This window comes from Castor canadensis, chromosome 5, assembly GCF_047511655.1.
Source record: "Castor canadensis chromosome 5, mCasCan1.hap1v2, whole genome shotgun sequence".
NCBI lineage: Eukaryota > Metazoa > Chordata > Mammalia > Rodentia > Castoridae > Castor > Castor canadensis.
The window spans coordinates 4428593-4449831 of record NC_133390.1 but is presented as its reverse complement, the minus strand read 5'-3'; the positions used below and the strand labels follow the sequence as shown (position 1 = coordinate 4449831).

General features: G+C 42.2%; 1 protein-coding gene across 5 annotated transcripts in view; it reads right to left on the bottom strand.

Moving 5' to 3' along the window:
* The window catches only part of Dscam (DS cell adhesion molecule), a 657480-nt gene that overhangs the window by 526868 nt on the left and 109373 nt on the right, over positions 1–21239 (bottom strand). For 4 of the 5 annotated variants that reach the window (XM_074072614.1, XM_074072617.1, XM_074072616.1 and 1 more), the window contains exon 3: positions 16947–17093. In XM_074072614.1, the coding sequence (XP_073928715.1) occupies positions 16947–17093 (147 nt within the window). Of the gene's footprint in view, positions 1–16946; positions 17094–17452; positions 17537–21239 lie in introns of all 5 variants that reach the window. The other variant, XM_074072615.1, reaches the window with a different exon arrangement.

The following is a 21239-nucleotide window of genomic DNA, read 5'->3' as shown; positions in this document are numbered from 1 at the left end:
TTCCTAGGTGCGGGGTGTGTAGCTGGCTTATTCACAGATGTGTTCATAGAGCCAAGCAGAGTCTACCTGGTAAGTGCTCCCCAAACTGTTACTACATAATTTGGTGTCCTGGCATGGGACAGTTCTGTTACTCATTTATTTTGAGACACTGGACAGATTTCTCTGTTCCTTTTCACGTTGCTGTTGTGTGTTTTGGTTATTTGAGCTATGCAGCCCAGGCTGGACTAGAACTCAATCCTCCTGCCTCCACCTCCTGAGTGCTGGGATCACAGGTGTATGCCATCATGCCTGGCTACTCGCCTTTTAAGTCTTATCTAAATGACCTGCTTAAATTATTTACTCTGAAATAAAAAATACTTAGCAAGTAAGAGCTCCCTGATAAATAACCCCGTGATAAGCAGACACAGGAAAGCTCTGTATCTCCAGGAGGGCTGGTGATTAGTCTAATCTTCTAGACCAGATGCCCAAAGAGTAATTAGTGTGTACAGATCCTAGACGTGGATTCATTAGACAGATGATCATTGAGCTCACGCTATGTACTAGCCACTGCTCTGCACCTCAACACAATAACCCCGATTACTGTCCTGATGCTCATCTCCCAAGTGAATTTCACTCAGGCACTACAGTGTTAAGGAAAAGAAAGACTGGCAAAATTATTGTCATATTTTTTCCTAAATCTTATTGCAAATTTTTTTTGTTATTGCAATTTTAAGTCTACAATTTACTTGTTTTTCATTTTCTAAGGGCTCCCTTTTTTTCAACATATGGCTGTAATAGAAATCTATCCAAACTTGATAGCATCTACCACATGCTTTTAAAAAGGACAGGGAGAAAATAACCCTTGTGATGATTTTTGAGGCTGTAAAATATGATACCACCAGTTAACACTATTAAAGTTAATTTATCTAGGTCTTTATGAGCAAAATTGTTTTTGTCGTGTACTTAAAGAGAAAAGATGAATGCAATAATTTTTTATAAAATTAATTTCAGGGCCGGGCATGGTGGCCCATGTCTGTAATCCCAGCTAATTGGGAGGCAGAGGTAGGAGGACTGAGGTCTGAGGACTGCCAAAACACAAGACCCTATCTGAAAAACACTCAAAGAAAAAGAACTGGGGCACGGCTCAAGTAGTAGAGTGCTTGCTTAAAAGTGTGAGGAGGCCTGGAGTTCAATCCCCAGTACCGCCCAAAGTAAAATAAAATAAATGATATTTAATTGTGGTAAGACAAACAGGAAGCTTTCCATTTTAACCATTCTTAAGGTCAGGTAAGTACGGAGACATTCCATTACCATCCTCGTCTTCAGAACCTCTTTATTTTGAAAAAGTTAAAACTATTAAACAACCCTCCCATTCCCCTGCACCCACACCAGCACCCACCTCTGAACTTCACTCCTTTGATTCCTCAGAAATGCAATCCTACAGTATTTGTCTTCTCTAGGCTGGACAATACCCCATTTAGTCTCTACCTCACTAGCTTTCTTTCTTTCACTTGTGGACGAATATTTGGGTTGTTCGCTCCACTTGGCTGTCATGAGTGATGTTGCTGCAAATATGGGTGTTTGATATTTCCTTAGGAATTTGTAAAAACTCAGTCCCTAGTTGGAATTGTACATAATTCTTAGTTAAAGCACAATCCATTCAAACAAATCGAACTGAGGTCGAGTTAATTTTTTTTTCATGTAACATATATGAGAGAAAAATCCTCTGTAAATTATCAAGTAATATTGCTATTACCTTGTAAGAAAATATGGTTACCTGATTTGAATGTGGGGCCTAAGAAGAAAGTGAGGAATTTAAGAATGACATTCTGAATCCAAAGTAAACTGAAAGACACAGCTTATTTCCTGGAGCCAGCTGGCAAGGCGAGCTCAGAAAGCTTTCCTAAAGCCCCAACTGCAGTCTCTGCCCAAGCCAGCCTTCTCCGGGAGATAGACAGTTCACCTTCCTCACTGCACGATCGTAGGAGGAGACTCATGCACTGCTCTAAACGGAGGAGTATTTGGAGAGAGATAAAGAGAGTGAAAGACAAGATGCAAAGTTTGGAAATTGTAAAACTTAGAAGAAGAGGTTTAAAGAAATTTTCTGAAGAAGAAAGGCTGAGGCACTAGCCTGAAAAAGCAGTATTCACTCAGGAACATGAATGAGGAAAGGCGTGACTCTGGGCAGAACAGAAAATAGTTTAAGCTTATAAAGATGAATTAAAGTTAGACCACTTGGGAACTCTGTAGGAATGGAATCTGAACATAAGAAGGATAGGAGGGTGACCCTTCTCTGAGTTCACATTCACACAAAAGAGTAGAGAGGTGTGCCATTAGTCACGGGGGCTGATATAACAAATGCTGCAGCTTAGGTGGCTTAAACCACAGAAGTTTTCTCTCTCACAATTCTGGAGGCCAGAAGTTCAAAGTCAAGTTTCTAGCCAGTTTGGCTCTGGATAAGGGCTTACGTCAAGACTTGCAAATGGCCACCTTCTAACTACATAACCCTCCCAGAGCAGAGACAGGCAGCTCTCTTCGATTTTTCTCCCTCCACTCCCTCTCCTTTCTTATAAGGCCACCAGCCTTGTTGGATTGACGCCACCTGTACAGTTCCATTTTGTAATTATTCCTCTAATACCCCACCCCTAACACAGTCAAGTTGAGTACTAGGGTTTCCATGCATGACTTATGGGACATGGCTCAACCCATAGCAGGAGCTCTCCATGTTTCTAAACTTAGCTAAAGTAAATTTAGTCAAATTATGCACCTAACAGTCTTGTGAAGTGTCTACCATCAATTGTCACATGCAGAGCCCATGGAGTGGAGCAGTTGAAAACGGAGATCACGTCTCTCCTTATGCTTAGATGTCTAAACTATTTGCTTTCCTTTATTTTTAATAAACCTGAAATCTGGTAATAAGAATAAGAATGTAGTGGAGGAGATTAAGGTGAGGGAATATGGTTGGTGGACTTCATACACTTCTACAAAATAGAACAAAGAAACCTCTTGCAATTGCTTTAAGAGGGGCAGGGAGGGGGATGAGGGGGAGAGACGGTGGGGGTGATTAACAAATGTACAATATAAGCCTATTTGGAATTGTCACTATGAATCCCCCCTGTACAATGAATATGCACTAATAAAATTTTTTTAAAAAAAGAATGTAGTGAAGTCAATATTGCAAGATAAGATAAAACCCAAGGGAGTCGGAAACAAGAAAAGAGCTTGAACGAATGTAGGAGGCAGGGGGAGCATGGCTTGTGACAGGGCAGGTACTGCAGGCTCCTGGGAGGTGTTATCAGTCAACTTATGGGGCTAATAGGACATCCCTGACTTACACACATATATCAAGAAGAGGGATCCTGTTACTGAATGCTAAAGAACACCTATTTCATTTCTGCTTTCTAAAATTAATAGGACCTTACTGCTATGATTGGTAATACCATGTCCTGACGTGCTTAAGCCAAAAGCCGGTGTTATTCCTTACAGTCATCTCTCACCCACCACAACTAAGCTATCAGCCAGCACGAAGTATCCCAAACATTTCCAGATCTGTCCTCTTCTTTTTCCGTCCCCATGTCCATACTTGTGTCTCCTCGCCACTCATCCTATGGTACATTTGCTCCCACTCTCCACCTTTCCACTCATCCTCCCAGGCCTGAATGCAACAGTTTGCTAATTTTCCTACAATAATCTTAACTGCTTGACTCAGCCAAGAAGAGAAAGTTCTCCATGCCCCGGCCCTGATCTACCCTTGCCCTTCCTCTCCGAGCTCACCCCATTTGGTCTTGCACCAGTTGTAGTACCTCTCCACCTGTGGACACACGCATGGCTCATCTCCTCTCATTACTCTCTTTCCTACACACTCCATATGTGGACCATTTGGAGGTAGCCAGGGGGTGACTTGTTTTACTACAGTAAGAATAAATATGATGCCCCAAAAGAGGAATAAAACGCAATTTGAATCTAGTAAAACCCAGTGAATGTATGTACTAGATACTATAAAAATAGAATTTTCACATTCCTTGTACATGGAAGTGCTGTCTGGGCCTGTTCAGACATCTAGCTTATATTGAGCCCTAATTGAGTCAAAGGCATGAAAGAGCCCTGCTTCTACACAAATGAAAAGTAATGGTCTCAGATTCAAATGTAGTGTTTCTAAATCATATTCCAAGGAGTAGTATGAGTAATCTAGGAAGATAAAGTAAAAATTTTTAAAAATTAATTAAACGTAAAAATTGCCATGCTTCCTCTAGGATTTATAGAGGGTAGGACTGTGTTGCTACTGTTTGAGATATTATTTCCTAAAATCATTGAACCAGAATACATATGCCCTTTGCTCCGTCTTCTTAATCTTCATGGACACTTTCTGGGAAACACATGTTCCCAAGATCCAATCTGACCTGGGGGCATGGAACACACCTGTTATCCCAGTGATGGATCTAGCAAGCATAAGACCCTGAGTTCAAAACCCAGTACTTCCAAAAATAAAATTTAAAAAGACCTGATCTAATGAATGGCGTGTTCTTTAAAACTCCCCTGTTGTGAGTGAAGCTAATTTTAGAGGAGTATTTCCTCTGTGTTTCCAGTACTGTCCTAGAATTTCAGGTCTCATAACCAGCAGGACTGCAACTCTTCATTTAATGCAACATTAATTTTTAAAATATGACATTTAAAATCTGCCCGTTCCTATCCTGGTAATATACCAATTGCTCATGTTTAAACATGTATTCTGGAAGTTCAAAAAATATAGTGATTTGTTACACAGGTGTTTTCCTTCAACTTTTCCTTATACAATATTTTAAAAATACACAAAAGATAAAATAGACTAGAACATCCAACTCAACAACTATCAACTCATCCTATACCACTGTCTCCAAACTGGATTATTTTCAAGGAAATCCCAGATAACATGAAGGTAGTTTTTAAAAGCTACATGTTGGTTAGTGCTTGTTGCTAAAGATAAAAAGCCATAGCTCCCACCCCATCACACACACACACTCTGCACCTTTATCAAATATTTCCATCTGCTTCTGGTTTTAGGCAGACAGCTCTGAAGTCATTTCATGGCACAGGACAGGAAGGTGTGAGATGGGTGCTTCTCCCATGCTCAGTTACTTCTGATAAGGCTCAGTATAAAATACTTGTTCCAGACCACAGGGACTAATATGGAGGCATACTTTGATCTGTCAGATCAGTTTGATCCACACAAACCTATCAACAAAACCAGGTCAGCAAGCTAGAGCAGAGAAGAGAAAAAAATCAATAAATCTTTAAATTAATCATACAGCCATCAGAGAGAGATATGGGTACCCAAGGTAAAATGGATATGGGGGGCCTATTTGCTTCTCCTCTCTTCCACTTACTCGTTCATTTCTATTCTGTGTGTAGAATTACAGCTCTGCTAACCTCATTTCTATAACTGAGTTCAAATACCAGTCCCAAACTCATATTTTCTTTCCAGCCTAATTATGCTAAAAAAAGGATTGAGACTGAAAATATATGACTCAAATTTAAATCATAGGAAAAAGTTCATTCAAATTGCTGAGCTTTCCTTAATTTTAAACTCTGATCACATATGATAGCTATTAATAAATTAGACCTTGCCAGAAAACAGGATTTTACATCTGGTGTAATAAGTAATCTGATGGACACAATGCTTTTGCTGAACCTCTGTGTGGATTCCTACTGTCATCACCCACCCCGAATATTCATCCAGGCTGTTACACATTGGGTTAAAAATGTTTGGTGCATACCCATACTACCTCCTTAATTTAACTAACCTTCAAAAGAGGAATATCCAAAATCTGTCTGTACCTATCTGCACCTCTTCCTATCTTTTTCTGTATGACTGCCTCTCAAGACCTATAAATCAATAACCATTGTTAGCAAAAGACAGTTTCATCTTAGATCTAAGTAACTATGGATGTTCATTCTCCACTGACAGCAAACAGGTGTAAAATCTGAGGTTCTGGTGATACAATAAGGGTCTGTTTTAAAAATATGTAATTGCCCTTCCAGTTTCATTATTTTCCTTGAAAATGTAATAATTACCCATGTTCTTATTATTTATGAAGAATTTTGGTTTGAAAATGTCAATATAAAATTAACGACCCTTAGAACAAATATTCTGGTAATGTTGATAAAGCAAGAGAGAAACATATATGCATTCATCTTTCATATCCACAAATCACAGCCAGGAAACAAAGGGCAATAAAACCGGGAGATGAACACAGATTCACGCGTCCTGGACCATCAATAACACATGCGAGGAATCCAGTGAAATCTTTCATCCAGCCTTTCATCTAAAACTGACCTCAAGCTTTCACAGAAACAGTCTCCTGGAGAACAGCAGAGGCTCAAAACCTGCAACAGGTTGCTCAGGTTTTCTTCGCCTGGTGATGGGCTGTGGAGAATTGGATGGAAGAAACAATGGCTGACACGCAGACAGCTCATCTCTCCTCACTTAGTCCACAGGACAGAACAGGATTCAGCAGAAGTGAGAGTGTTGAGGACATAGACTGACATAGAAAGCCACGATGGAGAATTTAGAAGTTCTAAAGAAATCTGTGGAAGGATTAAAAATTACCTGCAAGGCTGAATACACTTTGCTTCAGCATTTCATTATTCACGGAAAGAATTTGGAGAATAACAGTTTTGAAATCGCATCTTATTGGTTTCCTTTATGCATGTTCATACATGAACACAGTGCACTTTGACCATATCTATCCTCCCTCCTTCTGGTCCCCCTTCCCTTCACCAAAAGACCTCTTTCTACTTACAACCTGGAGCTCATCATGTTAAACAAAATACACCAGACTCAGAAAGACAGATATCACTTTTATTTCATTTGCAAAATCTAATTTTTTTAAAAAGACACAAAACTAGAATAACGTTTTATAGAACAAAGCTCTTCACCTGGAAATGGGAGCTGCAGAAACATGTCGCGTGCATCTGGACCATGTGCCCTTCGGCTCTCCACCGAGGGATCTCGCCTGGCTGCGTTCCCTTCTGGGAAATGGCCCTCCGCAATTTCAAGTTCATTTGGCTTTTTCAATGATAGGGTTTCAATTCAAAGGGATAACAATGGCGAGAACTAAAAATTTCACCCTCTAATTAAGTGGGGGGGGTGTTCAGAATGGCCTTTCTTTCCTAATATCATCTGTGGCTTGAAAATGACTTGATGAAGGGTCTTTATAAAACCCTTTCTTTTCCTGGTACAAGAACAATTATAGGAAAGATACTGCTACAATGCAGCAGGCACAGAAGGACAAAAGGACGTATATGCCAAAAGGAGCAAAGGAAGCAAGAGCAAGGGAGAGACCAGAAAAAAAAGGGGAAAGCTGGGGTTTCAGTATGCAATTTGGTAGGTTTTTTTTTTTTTTAATGAGCTGCTGTCTGCCATCTGCACCAGAGGCTTTGCTGTGGTACAAATCTGTTAATCTGCGGCTGGGAAAAGGGATAGGTGGGGAGATGGGGGGCCAAGGCTAAGGGAAGCACAGAAGGCTAAGAACTCATGCTGGTTCGGGGCTGGTGTGCTCTCCTGCAAATTCACTGTTCCATGGCTCTCATTCCCACCCTATGTGCCCCTGAGCCCAAACAGAGCCACGAAACATTGATGCCAGGACATGTCCACGCATAAAAAAATATGTATGTGCTGTAGACTAAATGTGTGTATCCCTCCAAAAGCTGTATGTTGAAACTTAACCATTAGTGTGATGGTGCTGGTAGATGGGGCTTGAGTAGGTGATTAAGTTATGAGGGTGGAACCCTCATGAGTGGGATTCATGTCTTTATGAAAGTGACCCCACAAAGACCCCTCACCTCTCCTGCCATATGTAGAAATAGGAAGTCAGCTATCTATGAACCAGAAAGTGAACCCTCGCTAGACACCAAATCAAGCCCGCACCTTGATCTTAGAGTCTTAGTCTAGAGATCTTAGTCTTGAGAACGTGAAAAATAAATCCCTGTTGTTTGTAAGTCACCCGGTCTATGGTAATGTGTTACAGGAGCTCAAATAGACTAAGTTACAGGCAAATCTACAGGTAAATAATCCCAGATATGTGATATTTGTATTGGCACCACCAAATACATGTTAAATATTTGATATTGAAGTAAAACTTATAGTTATGTCTATTTCAAATTGATTCATTTAGGGGAAAGGCATGTTTCAGTGAACTTCTTTTAAATGAATAGTTAAAAAAACAAGTTCATCTCTGTAGTTCCTTTATAGTAAGCTTGTCCATTTTAGACGTCTCACCTGTACCCATTTGGGACAGTCATACTATTCTTTTAAATGGCAATTTTTAAAGGAATCCTTCATCCATAATAAGTGCTTAAATGGCAATAATGGGGAAAATTTAAATTAAACAATTTAATTTAATTTAAACAATAAATAGAGGTGAAATAATTGCAAGATTCCAGGTTGGTTCCCACTCGGCCATTCATTGCTCAGGAGACTTTACCCTCTGAATTTTTCTCTCCACCCATAAAATAATGTCCTGATTGAAATCTGTGAGAGGTGGGAAGAGATCTAGGGACGTTTACATCCTCACCTGGGCTTATGTAGGGATTCTAGTGGCCAAGCAACTGCCCCTCTCATTGCACCTCACCCCATGTGACCTGCCCAGGGCTCCCTCATCCAGGTGAGACAGACACCCTGATGCTCATCCACACAGAAATCCTATAATTTTACAATCCATGATTAAACTGGTGGACTACACTAATGGCTTTTTGACACAGCATGCATCCACACTCCCACCCTGTGCATTCAGAGTTGACTCATTTGCCAAATGGGTCCTTCCATTTGAATGGAGAGCCAGGTAAAACCTGACGACCACTAATGTGCCCATGGGGCCAGTGCATGGGAAATGCATGTCGTGCCTCCAATGGTCCTCACATGGATGGAGTCTTGTGACTTGGGCTGCCCAGGCACTAGGTGCTGTGTCCTAACAAACACTACAGTCTAAAATTGTAAGGAGACCATGACAAGAACAAGATCCCAGGTTAGTTCCCACTCGGCCATGGAAATACAGGGAGACAGCCTTTGCTATGGGAATAATAAATACTGGCAATTTGGCATTTTTATTTCACCTAGAATGGCATCATGAGGTAAAGTCACTGTGAACTCTCAGGTAGCCTTTGCTGTGCTGACCAAGACACTACCTGGGGAGGAGAGCTGATGGGAAACCACATTTTGGAGTAGTTGAGAAGATACAGGGAAGTAAACGCTCTTCTCAAAGGATTCAGAGTCACTCGAAAGGAAGCTGGCATGGTGGCATGTGTCTGTCATCCCAGCACTTGGGAGGCTGCGTAGGGAGGAACACGAGGTCAAGGCCAGCCTGGACACAGAGGAAGACTTTGAACACCAAGAAGTTATCGTTGTCTTAGGATATTCCATCTATTTTTATTTTTCTCTACTTACCCAATGCTTTCAGAAATATTAATCACAGCTCCCTCAGCCACACTGAAGTGTCCCAAGTATGTCAAACACTAAGTTTAGCTTGGGTCACAGCTTTGGAAATGATTTTCTCATATGAAACACTATTTTTAAGAATTCTGGCTGTTATAAGTGCCATGTCACTCAGTTGACAATATATATTGCTCTTATGCCTTGATACAATATGGGAAACCATATTTTTTGGAAAAAAAGACAAAATTTCCTTTTTTTGGGGTACTTGGGATTGAACTCAGGGCCTCCAGTTTTGGGGCAGGTGCTCTCCCACTGAGCCACACCCCCAACCCTTTAGAGGTTTGTCTTTCAAGTAGGGTCGCACACTTTTGTGAGCGCCAACCTGACTACAATCCTCCCACCTCTGTCTGCCTCCTGAATAGCTGGAAATATAAGAGTGTGCCAATATACCTGGCTTATTTTTGAGATCCCTATCTCAAAACCTGTGACTCAGGCTGGCCTCAAACCTTCATCCTCCTATTGCCAACTCCTGAGCAGCTGGTATTGACGGCATGCCTGGCCCCTGTTTTCTGATATTATAACATATTTCCTGAGCAGGTCTCAATTCTCACATCTGATGTGAGCTTGCTGCTGCTAATTTAACAGCACCAAAGTCATCGCTGCCTACTACCATGTCGTGCACAATCCTGATACGCTCTTGAACTTCCCTGAAATGAAAACGCATAGATGAACAAGAAACCAGAGAATGGGCTTGGGTCCAAATTAGTTCTGATTGGTTTAACTGGCCATGTGTTCCCTATGTCTAGAAAGAGCCAAACATCACAGGGACAGAGGCCAGCAGGGAGAAGAGTCCTCACAGCTGAACGTGCAATGAACCTCGTGCACACTGAGGTAGAGCAAGGGAAGAACCTCAGTCAATGTATTTGGGAACGGTCAAATGATTTGAGGTGAGATCTTTCTTGAGGCTGGGGATATCTGGATATCAGGTCAAGTTCTTAGAGGATGGGCCACCTCCTTCACTAGTTTTTAGTAATCTGATTGTAATATTCAAAAAGCGATTGTTGAAGACATGGAAACCATTAAGCCACTATTATGAAAGAAGTTGCATTGTACAGAAAAGAGTTGACATACTAGTTGTAGGACTGCTGACCCTACAAAGGACAGCTTCCATGACTGACCCTTGGTGGAGTCTGGGACTGGGATTTGAGAAGTGTTCAGTCACTCTGATCCTAGAGTGTATGGGATTTGTACTCAGCACCTGCTTCCCTTCTGGGAGTCTCTGATGTCGGGACGTGCCAGCATCACGTTCCAACAGACAGGGTGCCTGTGTGACCAGTCCCAGTCAAACCCTGGGCCTCCAGCCGCCATCCCTTGCAGACAGCACTGCAGCTCTTGTCACAAGCCCCTGCTGGGGGTACTCAGTGCATCCTGGGTGGGTGGAGAGAAGAGTAGGAGCTCTGGCCTGGTTTTCTTTGAACTCCACCCCCGTGCCTTTCCCTTTGCTGATTTTGTTCTGTGTCCTTTCCCTGTAATAACTCTCAGTAATGTGTACAGCTATGTACTGAGTGCTGTGAGTCTAGCAAGTCACAAAACCATTGTCTTGGGGACCTTGACATGTACATAAAATATTCTATGAGATTACATCAGAGAAAGGGAGAGATAAATCAGATGGCACCTGGCCTAAGATATGGAATATTCAATGTGGAATTTTAATACCCTGTCATTGCATCTTATGACTTGACCTTTGAGACCATGTTTATCAGAGAGAGAGAGAGAGAGAGAGAGAGAGAGAGAGAGAGAGAGAGGACAGATTAGGTCCTCAGCTAATCTTTGAAGCTGCAATTAAAAGCCATCTATCTTCTTCTGGAAATATTGAGAGTAGGACGTCAAGGCCATGCTAGCCTGGCTTAGAGACCCTGTACCTTCCCTTCACCGAAGACAGGATTTTACACACACACGTGCATGCACAACATACACCCCTTACACCACACAAATGTACACACACCACAACACGCACTACTCCTGAGGTCCTCCAGGATTAGTTTGCAATCACACTTTCCTTTTTCTTCTATAAGAATATGAACATATCTCCCCCCTGGTATGTCTATCTCCCTGTTTTGGTGGTTCTAAAGTCACACCTTATTTTTCTGTAGGGGACTGTAATTCACAATTCACAGGATGGGATCTGGCTTCTCTGAGGATGGCACACAGCAGGTTTGACACTGTCTGTCATCTTCCCAAGCCTCCTGGACTGTTCTGGAGCCTCAAACCCAAACCTGGCTGCCCACAGCACATGACTCAGGCACAAAGTCCCACAGAGCAGCCTCCAGACTTGCAAACAGCCAGGTTCCAGGGCCATGGAGGATCAAAGACAACTAGTTCAGTGAGCCATGGACATAACTGGCAAGGTTCTAACAAAATTAATGGTTTAGAAGAACGAGACCAGGCCTCCCTTCTGCCATGGAATCCACTTCTCAGCTCCCTCACTCCCCAAACACAGCATTGTGAAAATTCTACATTTCTCCACCCTTCTAATTCCAGTCTGTTGTATGCCCCTGTGCTAAGAGAAATTTCTAGTGTTTTAATAAGTTTCCTATTTGTTAACAATCAATATAAATGAAACATTAAATAAGGTAGATAATGGATATAAAATATCCCTTGTACAGTTTTCATTGGCACCTGAAAACTTCTTTCTCGTAAATGTTAAAGAAACATTTCTTTAATTCTGCAACCCCTTGTCCTGTTAAAATGAAAGATGAGGCTTCCAAATGACCATGGCCCTGTCCCTGACATCATTTAATGTTAATCTCATTCCTTTTGCTCATGAACTCTGGGAACTCAACAAAGCAGCTATCCAAGCAGCCAAAGAGCAGTCAGCCAGGTGAGCAGCAGTTGGTGAATTCGCACCCAGAAGGGAACTCAGACTTTGCAGTTCGACATTGAGGTCACAGAGCATGCACTGACTCACTGGCTGTGTAGTACACATGGTGTCCCCAGCACCCCTCCCTGCACAAGAATGGTTCCCATCCAATTGACTTTCATTGCGGGTTGCTGAATGTGCTAACTCCCTTGGCCCCCTTTACCCTTTAATCATTTTCCCCTTCCTTTCTAAAATGCAAGCAAAGTCTTTCTTAAATAATGACCTCTTTCTGGAGCCTTCCCTGCATCCCCAGGCAACATCACGTGCTCAGCCACAGCATTTTGCCCATTGCTCACTACAGCACCACACTTCACAAGGAATGGCATGGCAATTTCTGAGCTCCTCGGGAGCAGAGGCCATCCTTGTGGCGCCCAGGGAGAGGCTGTGTCTTGGAGTCAGGTCCTGGGTTAAAAATGGCACCCAAGCACCATAGCAAAGGGGCCAGGTTTATATCCTTTGATAGTTAATGTGGATGGAAAATTGCTTCCTTTGACCCAAATACAGGAGGAGGATAGTCATGCTTAGCCCGCCCTCCTTGATGCCCGACAAATGAATCTCCTTAGTCCTCACTAACAGAGGTTGCAGCCTGGTAGGGGACATGATAACAGAAAACCTGCTAGAGAGCAAGGCACTTTTCTCTGGGAACAAAAATGTTTGCTTTTTCCATTTCCAAATCCGGTTACCCTTGGGCTGTGTCTTTGATGTTAATATTGCTAAACCCCTGGTGAGACTCTCACAATTTTATCAGGAGAAACAGAAATGTATTGCTGGGCACTCTTCTTGCCCCCCTTCCTAAGCTGGAAGCAGTTCTCCATTGGCAGGGACAGAAACTCAAGCAGGAGATGTCATTGTTCTCTCTGGTGATGGCGTCTTACAAATCTCAACATCACAGATACCTCCAGAGCACATCCAAAGCACCCGCCATCCAAAGTACTGAGTTTTTATGGGGCTGCTGTTAATATTTGGATATTCAAAAGGCTTTTGCTATCCCTAAGGGCAAGAGAAATGATAAGGACATCTACCCAATGCAGACAGACCCCGTGACTCTTGCTGTTTCTGGCTCCTTTCAGCAGGTGAATGGAGAATATCAGGTGACATGGTGTGTGCCTGCCCTGGGCACACCTAGGAGTCCCTGCCCTCCTCTGTACCAGAGTCTGAGAGTGAAGGTGAAGCAAAGGGTCCCTCAGTCCAGGGAAGGAGCCCAGATGACAGCAAAGGAGTGGCAGACATTGTAAACTTGTCCTTTCTTTGGGGCAATTACAGGATCCTTTTTTTAGGCTCTTGTGTTTTTATTTCCAAATAAATAAATATCCCAATATCATCATCCTTGGTACTGAAAACCTCCCTGAGGGGAAAGAGGCACCACTGGATTCTGGAGGGACATCAGGTCACCTGCTGCCTCCCCTGCTGCACATGACCCATGTGCAGTGAGTGCAAGGACCCTTAATGATCGCAGCAAAACCCAGGTGGACATGCATTGAAGCTTCTCAGGTTTTTTTTTTTCAGCCAAGAATAAAGACAACAACCAGTAAGACATGCTGACAGAAACCATCTTGTCTCTTTTCATAATTATACACCAGCATTTAACATTTTCTTTCATTTGAAAGCAATGTGGAGAAAACCAAGGCCCATTTATTTTAGCCATTTATTTCCAAAGAGCTCTTGGCCTCTGGATTTGCAGAAAGCTACTTTACCTACTAAAAGCAGGCTTTTGCTGCTCTGGCCTTCCCCAGCCCCTGCCTCCCCCACCACTCCAAGGCTGAGCCAGCCCAACACCACCAGGGAAACCAGGCTGCACTGGGAGCAGGAACTGCAGCCATGGCTCCTGATTGCCTGCAGCCTGAGCTCTCTGAGGTCAGCTAGCCCAGTGCCCCCATGCAGCTGAAAGCAGTGGAACTCACACAGGCTTCTTATGGCTTCTTCATGAGAAGCAGGGGGTGAGCTGCTCTGAGGAGGAATGTTTCCTGGGATAGACTTGCCAGTCAGATTCATTGCAACCAGGAACATCCTGGTGAGCCAGGAAAGTGGGAGGTGGGTGTTGATTCCGCCCCGGATAAATATAAGCAAGAATTGCAGGGTATCCATTTAAGGACAAAACAGAGACAAATTTATCTTTTGGAGAACATCTGCTGTGCATATACCGTTTGGGATTTTTTTTTCTGGAGCTCAGTGCTAGTTCAGAAGAAGCACCTGTTTCTGGGCTCTCTGGGATGTACAGATCCTTCCTGTAGCCAAGAATCGCTATGCTTTCCCCAGCATCCCAGCCCCTCCAATGTGGAGAAGGGGGTTGGGATCCTCCTCGTAGCCTACCCTGCCTTGGGCATGTCCCATGACCCTTCCTGGCCACCAGAGAGAAACTGAGTCCTTCTTCACCCAGTCCATCTGAGACAGGTTTATTGGTTACGATCTCCAATGTTGTTAGCCATTTGGTCAACGCCCCCCGCCACCAGGGACTTCATGACCTCCTTCCAGGGCACAGGCCCTGGGCACTGGCCTGCTGTACCAATAAGCAGTAACAAGTCAGGTTATGAAGTTTAATGACCACCTTCTGCTTACAGAAGAAGGTTTGTAAGCTCTGAGCTTGTCATCAGCAAAGTCACTTTCACTTACAGGTCTGCAGACTTAGGCTGAACTGACTCTGTCCATCCATCTCTATCTCTAAGTGGCTTATGCATAGACAAATAAAAGCTGCTTATTACTAGACTTCTCAATAAGATAAAACAGCTGTGCTCTATTTGTTTTGTACACACTGTTATGAAGTGAGAAAGCCAAGTGTTTATGTACAGTGAATGCTGTGACTTTTACAACATTACCAGAGTCAAGCTGCAGAGCCCTGAGGACAGGAATGATAGGTCCCCAAGTTCTGCATCCTGCCTGCCACCATCCCCCTCTCTACAAACCAAATTCCTTTTTCTTTAATTAATTCACTCTGTAAGGAAAATAACTCTATTTTCGCAGATTGCATAAAGTGAGATCCACATGAGTGAGTATACCACTAATTAGAAACATCTAGGAAACATAAGAGCTTACACATTGCATTACATATACAGATAGATATGATAGATGATTGATAGATAGATGGATGGATGGATGGATGTAAAAGCTTGCGGTGGCCCAGGCCCCCGAACTTAGTCACGGCCATGTGACTTGCACTGTTGAATTAAGTAAGACCAGAGATCACACGTGTCACCACGAATGGCAAAGCACTATGAGATGGCCTGTCATTCTCTTCCTCTTCCAGGGCAGACACTAAGGCCCTGAATTGGACACAGCTTTACAAGATGGTGTAGGATTCATCACCTAGGAACCAGAGTGTAGGAGATTGCAAATAGGGCCCTAAATTCTTCCCCTTCCTGGATCTGCACTGCCTAGCCATGTAAACATGAGGGACCTTCCCTCTGACTCTGAGCTCAGCCAAATGACTGTCACCAGGTCTCTCCATCTGCCATGAAGAGTACTAAAAGACCCTTAAGGAGAGGAAACTAAAGCCATTAAACCATTAAAATTAACAAATAACAGTGCATTCGTGAGTCTCTATTCTGATCATTGCAACCACATTTCAGCTCTTAAACTCAGCATTTCTAATACCTTTTTAGAAATCAAGGTGGTTAATCGGCACAGCAGCAAGAACATAAGGCCTACTGGAGAGTAAGGGCTTTTGCATTCATGGTACAGCCAATATTAAGGAAAACTAGAAGCTTCTATTAGCTCCTGCATTCTTGCAATGTACTTTAGGGACAAAATATCTCAATTTTGATTTGGATCTTTTAAATGGATCCTTGATGTAAAGTCACCTATACTCTCTAGCTAATCAATAAGCTGAAAACCAAAAACAATGTGAGGGTTCAGTACCAACTTTTCTCTACAAACTGACCAAATGTTTGCATTAGCCAAAGAATTACATTTTGTGTGTGCATGTGTGTGCACACGTGCACTCTTGCCTGAGTACATGAAGGCCATATAAGAAAAGCAACTATTTGTCATGCACATGAGAACACAGACTAAGTCATCACAGTTCTTTTCCAAAAGCAGACAGCACATTGCTAAATACATCAAAAGTCATTATCCAACGAGTCATTGCCCTAGGGAAACTGAGCATCATGCTCACACACGCCCATCACTTCCCAGGTAAGCAGCACAGACCAAGAAACCAATGTAAACACCATTAGCAATGGGGATAAACCACAGTTTCTTAGAGGCTGAGTTTCAATTGTGTCATTTCTAGAAACCAAATAGAAAAAGAGCATAGAATAAGGCCTCCATTTTCCATGTCAGCTTCACAACATCAGTCACACACAGAGCTCTAAGGTGTCTCACAGACACAATTGTCTACTTGCCTATTTTTAAAAGCAGAACTAAAAACAGTTTTCTCATAAAAGTTAACATAATGGCCATACTTATAGTGCAAGTAACTAATTTCTATCCATTAGTCAATTCTCTGAAGAGTACAGGAATTGAACCATTGTAAACTAATATAAAGTGTTGACATCAGATTTATTTATAAAATAACATCAAACTAAGTCTAGTCGTCATTAATTATAGCAAACACATAAACAGAGCCCCAACTCTGTCTCTGGAACAACCTTTGCCAAGTGCGACCTGTTTTTGTGCCCTGCACGCTGGCAACACACAGCCTACCTGAGACAAGTGAAACAGTGTCTTTTTCCCATGAGACGACAGTGATGTACGCCTCCACTGAGGAGGGAATAATGCACTTGAAGACCGCGACATTGCCTCTCATGGTTTTCTGGTCCTCCACACGGACTGTATAGGGCTCCCGTAAAACTGAAAGACAGGAAGAAGACCCTCAGTTAGACACACAGCCAATGGGCTCATTCTGGGAGCATCTCAGTCTAAGGCATACAGCATAGCACACGTATGTTAACATAACATGTTACTTGGAAAAAATTAAGAAATTACACTTGGTGTCTTTCATCACCCAACTTAAATCTTTACCCCCATTATCAGTGCTTCCATCCCTCTCTGCCAGACTTACTCCTTTAAAACACAAATACCTGTAAACAAGGATTAGCCCACTGCATGGTTTCCTATGAGATTCATTAAAGCAGATCAGGATTTGTGGAGCCATAAATAAAAGGGGTACGGTACCATTAAAAAGATACTAAGGCTGGATGTCTGAATACCTGCAATCCCAGGTATTCAGAAGGTGGAAGTAGGATAACAGCTTGAGGTCAGCCTGGGCAAAAGTAACATGAGAGAGATCCTACCTGAAAAACATACAGAAAAAAAAAAAAAAAGAACTGGGGTGTGACTCAAGTGGCATTATCCCCAGCTCTGAAAAACAACAACAAAACCTCATAAAATTTTTTCTTCTGAGGTCTTTCCCTCAACTTATCATGGTGCTGTTTTCATTTGCAATTTAATGTCACATTCTCCTGGGTACAAGGAAAATCACCAGGCCAAGGCAGACCCCTCACAGTGGCCCACCACTGTGTACTTAGCCTAACAGCTGCAGGGAGCCCCCTCCTGACAGCCACCAGCTGCTGAGCTGAGGAGAGAGAAGCCTGGCCCAACTCAGGGTAGGAAAGTCCATCTTCCCTTCCCAACAGTGGGGCTGCACATTTCCCAAACCACAGCCTTTAGGCTGCCCTAACAGATCTCAACCTCCATGCCAGAACACTTATCCCTGGCAGGTTGGCAGATACGCTCATTATGGTGCAATCAGCTTGGGACAGGGACAGTTCCCACTAATTCCCAAGGGCACACAACCATAGCTATGTCCCTGCCCAGGTATCCAGAAGGAGGACTGCAGTGGCTGCTGGACACGGGCTGAGAAAAGAAAGCCAAGTGAGGCTCAGGAACATTTGAGGGGCTCAGGGAGTACAGGGACAGGGAGATGGCAGCTGAGAACCCAACCCTGAGAGGTGACATGAGGAGCTACCCTCAAGAGCTAGGGCTGCAAGTCCCCAGCACCTGCTCCTTTGTGTAAGCATATTCTGAAGACGGTATGTCTTCAGAATTGTTAGCCATGTTTTCCTTATTATTGATCTCATTTGTCAATAATAATCCTTCAACAACTAGATGTTTGATTAGTATTTCCTTTTAGGCTTTGGTTTGCCTTTTAATTCTCCTGCCAGTGTTAGAAGTTTTAAATTTCAATGAATTCAATATAGCAGTTTGTTCTTTTATTCACTGTGCTGCTGTTGTCATGCATAAGAAATCTTCAAATAATACAAGACTGCAAAGATCACATCCCATCATCCCATTTTGTTGTTCAGTGGTTTTTCTTTTCGGTAGTACTGGGGTTAAAATTCAGGGCCTCAAGCTTGTGAGGTACTCTACCACTTGAGCCACTCCATCGGCCTTTCTATGTTGGTTATTCTTGAGATAATGTCTTACTTTATTCCCTAGCCAGCCTAGATCACAACATCTCTATTTGTGCTTCCATGCATAGACGAGATGACAGGCACACACTACCATGCCAGGCCAAGGTTGAGATGAGGTCTACAGAACTTTTTGCTGGGACTGGCTTTGCACCGCAGTCCTCCCAACCTCTGCCTCCTAAGTAGTTAGAATTACAGGCTTGAGCCACAGCGCCTAGCCGCTTTTCAAATATTTTTATAGCTGTAGGTTACTACTTAGATCTATGACCCATTTTGAGTTAATCTGAGTAAATGGTGCGAGGGTTGACACTAATTTCTTTACATATGGATGTACAATTGCCCCAGTATCAGTTGTTGAAATGCCTACCTCTCCTTTTTCCTTTGAGCTACCTGTGCACCTTTGTTGATTTTTTGCTATCCATAGCTGTGCGAATCAATTTCAAATCATGTTTATTCTGCCATAGTACTTATGTTTATACTGATTATCCTTAAATAAGTATTAAAACCAAGTGGTGTTAGCCATCCTAAGCAGCTGTTCTTTTTTTTCAAGGTTCTTTTGGCCATGATATATCCTCTGTGTTTCCATACAGATTTTAGAGCCAAGTTGTCAAATTTTATTCTTATAAAACCCTCTAAGCTTCATTGACCTGTATTGAATCTATAGATAATTTCGGGGAGAGGGGATATCTTAACAACACTGAAATCACCAACTCATCAAAAAAAGTTTCTCCTATTATTTACATCGCCTTTAATTTTTCTCAGCAATGTTTTGCAATTTCTAGTATACATCTCTTTCAATATTTGGGGTCATATTTATCTATAAGTATTTTTATTTTTTTAATTGTGCTGGGGGTTACATTGTAGCATTTACAAAGGTTCTTAGTTTTTTATTGTATTATAAATAGTAGTTTTAAAATTTTTCCATCTATAATTTGTGTGTGTGTGTTGATCTTGACACAGTCGCTAATTAGCTCCAGTAATTTTGTAGATTCCATCAGGATTTTTCCATTTATGACCATCATCCACTAGTGAAGAGGGGTAAACTTTTCTTTGACTCTGAACACATTTCACTTTCTTCTCTTGTCTTATTACTCTAGCTACAACCTCCAGTGCAATGCAGAGTAGCTGAGCTCAGAGCACAGCTGCTAGCGCTGTTCTTCATCTTTAGGAGGAAGCATATACCCTTTTACCTTTACTGGTGATGCCGGACAGACGAGGATTTTTATAGTTGCTTTTTATCAGAATGAGGAAGTTCTCTTCTATTCCTAGTTTTCTTAGCATTTTGTTATAAGATTTGTTAATGCCTTCCGCATCTGCTGAAATGATCACATTTCTTGCTTTGATTGTGCTACTATGGTGAATGACATTGTTAAATTTACAAATTTCAAACCAGCTTTGCATTCAGGAGATAAGCCCTTCATGATCATGATGTGTTATTCTTTTTAAATGTTAATGGATTTCACTTCCTAAAATTTTTAGAATTTTTACATCTATGTGCATGAGAGACATTTCTCTATGGTTTTCTTGTCATGCCTTTGTTTTGTTTTAGTATCAGGGTAAATTGACTCAGATGATTTGGGAAAATATCCTTTCTTCAGCTTTCTGGAAGAATCTGATTACAAGTTTTTATTATTTCTTCTTTAAATGTTTATTAGAATTCAAAATGCAGCCATTTGAGCCTAGGATTTCAGGATAGGAAATTTTTAAATCTACAAATTCAATTATTTCTTCTTGAGTATTTTGTGTTTTTTGAGAATTTTTTCAGTTCATCTAAATTGTTGAGTTTGCTGGGATCTCCTTATTGCTCCCTTATGATCATTCTAATATCTATAGACTCTATAGAGCTGTCACCTCCCTCATCTTGACATTGGTCACTAGCCTTCTCTCTTATTTTCCTCTTCAATGTGACCAGTGATATGTAGACTTTATCAATTCTCTTCAGAGAACCAACTTTTGGTTTTATAGATTTCCTCCATTGTTTCTAGCTCACAACCTACTGATTTCCACTATGATCATTCTCCATCCCTGTGCTGAAGCCATTTTGTTGCAACATGAGTGAATGGAACTGCCATACAAAGCACTGTGTATTTCTGTGTCCTTCATCCAGAAACATGAGGCAGGAGGCAGTCACGGGACTTGCCTTGTTAAGTCCAGCTTCTCGAGGGTCAGTGACCTTCACTGCCTGAAGTCCAGTCCCAAAAACTGAGCCTTCATGTATTTGGTCCTATGTTTTTTTTCTTTGTTTGGTTTCAGGTTGACTCGGCCAATTGTCATTAGCCACCATTTACTAAGGAGGAGACAAGCACTGGACGTGTTTACCTTGTCCCAAGTCATGCACCTGGCTGCTGTTTGCTAAGTAGCTCATACAGATGGGAGTGGGGTACTGTGTCTTTGCTAAGTAGCACACACAGATGGGCAAAGGCAGTGCTGTGTCAGTGTTTGCTAAGTAGCTCATACAGGTGGACATGGGTGGTACTGTATCAGTGTTGGCTAAGTAACACACACAGGTGGGCACAGGGCACTACTGTATCAGTGGTCCATCTACATTCCAGCCTTTGGAATCAATGAAAAGGGCCAGAAAGTATTT